This window comes from Gadus morhua, chromosome 6 (assembly GCF_902167405.1).
Source record: "Gadus morhua chromosome 6, gadMor3.0, whole genome shotgun sequence".
NCBI lineage: Eukaryota > Metazoa > Chordata > Actinopteri > Gadiformes > Gadidae > Gadus > Gadus morhua.
The window spans coordinates 16,592,104-16,594,603 of record NC_044053.1 but is presented as its reverse complement, the minus strand read 5'-3'; the positions used below and the strand labels follow the sequence as shown (position 1 = coordinate 16,594,603).

Sequence of the window (2,500 nt, the reverse complement as noted above, 5' to 3'; positions counted from 1 at the left end):
AACATCTTATATTACAAAATATAAATATAGCAAATTGAATATTCAAAATAAAACAAAAGAAATACATTTAAAACGGAATAAAATAGTTGCCAGCCATAATTCGCTCCGTTACTGCCAATGTGACATCAGGAGGAGAAAAACACAAAAAACAAAGACATTGAAAAACAAACAAATACAACAACCTATATTTCATGCAAGCAGCAGAAACATTACACCGGACAAAAGGAGGATTCTAAAAACCTACGTCAGGTAGCCATGGTAGTGGGGGTGTGGAGATGGATTTCCAAAGTGTAGCTGGCTATGGTGGAGGGGTTTTGAGTTATAATTATGATGACATATGGGCACACACACACACACACACACACACAAGCACACACACATCTAGATAGATTCAAATGAATGCAGACACATAACAGGACATGGATAGCAGAAAGGTAATGATCGAGAGAGGGGGGTACATTCTGACCCGAGGCTCTGGATTGTACCATTGCACTATTAGAGGCGGATTTCAATTAGTCTGCTGGTGTAATGCCGAGGACTTTTATCGCTTGAGGTCATTGCTGATTGCTAGGGCAGAGTTGGGGCATAGGGGGTACAGATGAGGGAAATGCACACATGAATCTTTACACAGACGTACAGAGCACATTGTCAGGACATATAGGGCTTAGCCCCTTACACTTTGGCTAGCTTATTGTTGGGGCGGATGTGAACTGAGTTGTTTTTGTAAGAGAAATGCTTGAACGCAGTCAAGACCCCAGTTGAGTTGAGTCCTAGAGTTTTCCCAACTTTAGCTTATTAACTACAAAAAATCCCACAAAGAGAACAATAAGTTCAGCTCTCCTTTCTCCCTGGTCCAGAATCAGTAATGTTACGACCACAATATTTGTGGTTTTGGGTTCCAGAGTTTGGTTCACTGACCGTAAGTCAGTATAGAGGAGCGAGAGAGATAGAACTAAATCCTGCTACGTAACAACACCAGAGCAGTTACCTAACTTGAACAGCTAGGTTTAGAACCAACGGAAATGAGGAATCAATTAGGTCTCAATGAAGGGGGGCTAAACCTATTGAGCGACAGACACGATCGACCTGAAACAAAATAACAAAAAACATCTTCTTCATATTTGCTTGTCTTAAATAGCACGCATAGCGTGTGTCAAGTTAAACACTAACTGTTTTATAACTACCACAGGTTTGTGATAAAAAGAAATCCTCAAAATGCATACCTTTATACAATATATAGACACACACGTATACAATTTTATACTTGTACATACATACACAAGAGCCCTGTTGGGAAATTCTAACAATTTCCCTCATGTTCAAAATGAGTGTAAATGTTAGTGTGTTTTTGAAGATAAATCTGATGGAGGAACCAGGACAAGCCAGGCTTTCACTCATTATACAGCCATACTTGGAAAGAACACCCAGTACACACACACTCGCACCTGCGCAAACTGATGCGCACTCACACACACACACGCGTACACAATTCTATTGTTTAAAAGAGACATTTGCATAGAGTTATAAATGTACATTATTTTCAAAATAGTTTAAGCAGCAACACTGAATGCTGACAGGTATGTAGATGAAGCTTCCTCATGGCACAGATCCACAGAGAACAGTAATCTGAAATCTCTTACACACACACACACACACACACACACACACACACACACACACACACACACACACACACACACACACACACACACACACACACACACACACACACACACACACACACACACACATACATACACAGGCCATGCTTAATGGCAGCCCCAGTCTGTTTACAAAAGAGGAGTTGTACAACTTTGTACAACAATTATAGCTACGTTTTTGTTCATATTTACAAGTGTACATCTCTTAAATATAGATAAAAATAGCTATGACAACGACAGTCCACTTGACTACAGTAAATATGAGCACCATGACGCCAACACTGAAGAGTGTCTTGCTGCCTGTGGCCGCGGGACGGTTGCCGGTGCAAGACCGGGTCAGAGCGGGTCAGACCGGGTCAGAGTGGGTCAGACCGGGGCCGGACGGGGGCCGGACCGGGGCCGGACCGGGGCCGGACCGGGGCCAGACCGGGCTGAGCCGAGCAGGGCTGGTTCAGACGGAGCTGGGACAGCTGCGTAACAATACCAATGTGTCCAATCTTTGGTCGTTGTGCTTTCGCTCTCCACCCCCTGAGACAAATAACAGTGTCAGCCTTCAGAATTGGTTTACATCAAAGGAGGGTTTTAGAGACCATCCTTATTTGAAAGACGGAACTACAATGTCTTCTTGACGGAGGCTCACCTCAGCTCGCCCGTCTGTAGTTCCTCTCGTCGGCCTCAGACTCCATGTCCTGCAGCTCCATGGCGTCCATCTTGGCTCCGCCGGGCTCCGGCTGGGTGTCCAGTGGCACGTGAGGGTCCTGAAAGCCAGGCTCCGGCCCGGGCCCCGGCCTTGAAGCAGCTGCACCTGACGGGTAGTAGCCCTCCGCCGCGGTGTACCC

General features: G+C 45.1%; 1 protein-coding gene across 2 annotated transcripts in view; it reads right to left on the bottom strand.

Moving 5' to 3' along the window:
* ptch1 (patched 1) overlaps positions 1 to 2,500 on the bottom strand; it is a 57,539-nt gene that overhangs the window by 678 nt on the left and 54,361 nt on the right. For both annotated transcript variants that reach the window (XM_030358916.1, XM_030358915.1), the window contains exons 23-24: positions 2,302 to 2,500; positions 1 to 2,189 (exon numbers count right to left, since the gene is read on the bottom strand). The exon at positions 1 to 2,189 is cut by the window's left edge and continues 678 nt beyond it; the exon at positions 2,302 to 2,500 is cut by the window's right edge and continues 351 nt beyond it. In XM_030358916.1, the coding sequence (XP_030214776.1) occupies positions 2,303 to 2,500 (198 nt within the window). In that variant the 3' untranslated portion in view covers positions 1 to 2,189; position 2,302. The remainder of the gene's footprint in view (positions 2,190 to 2,301) is intronic.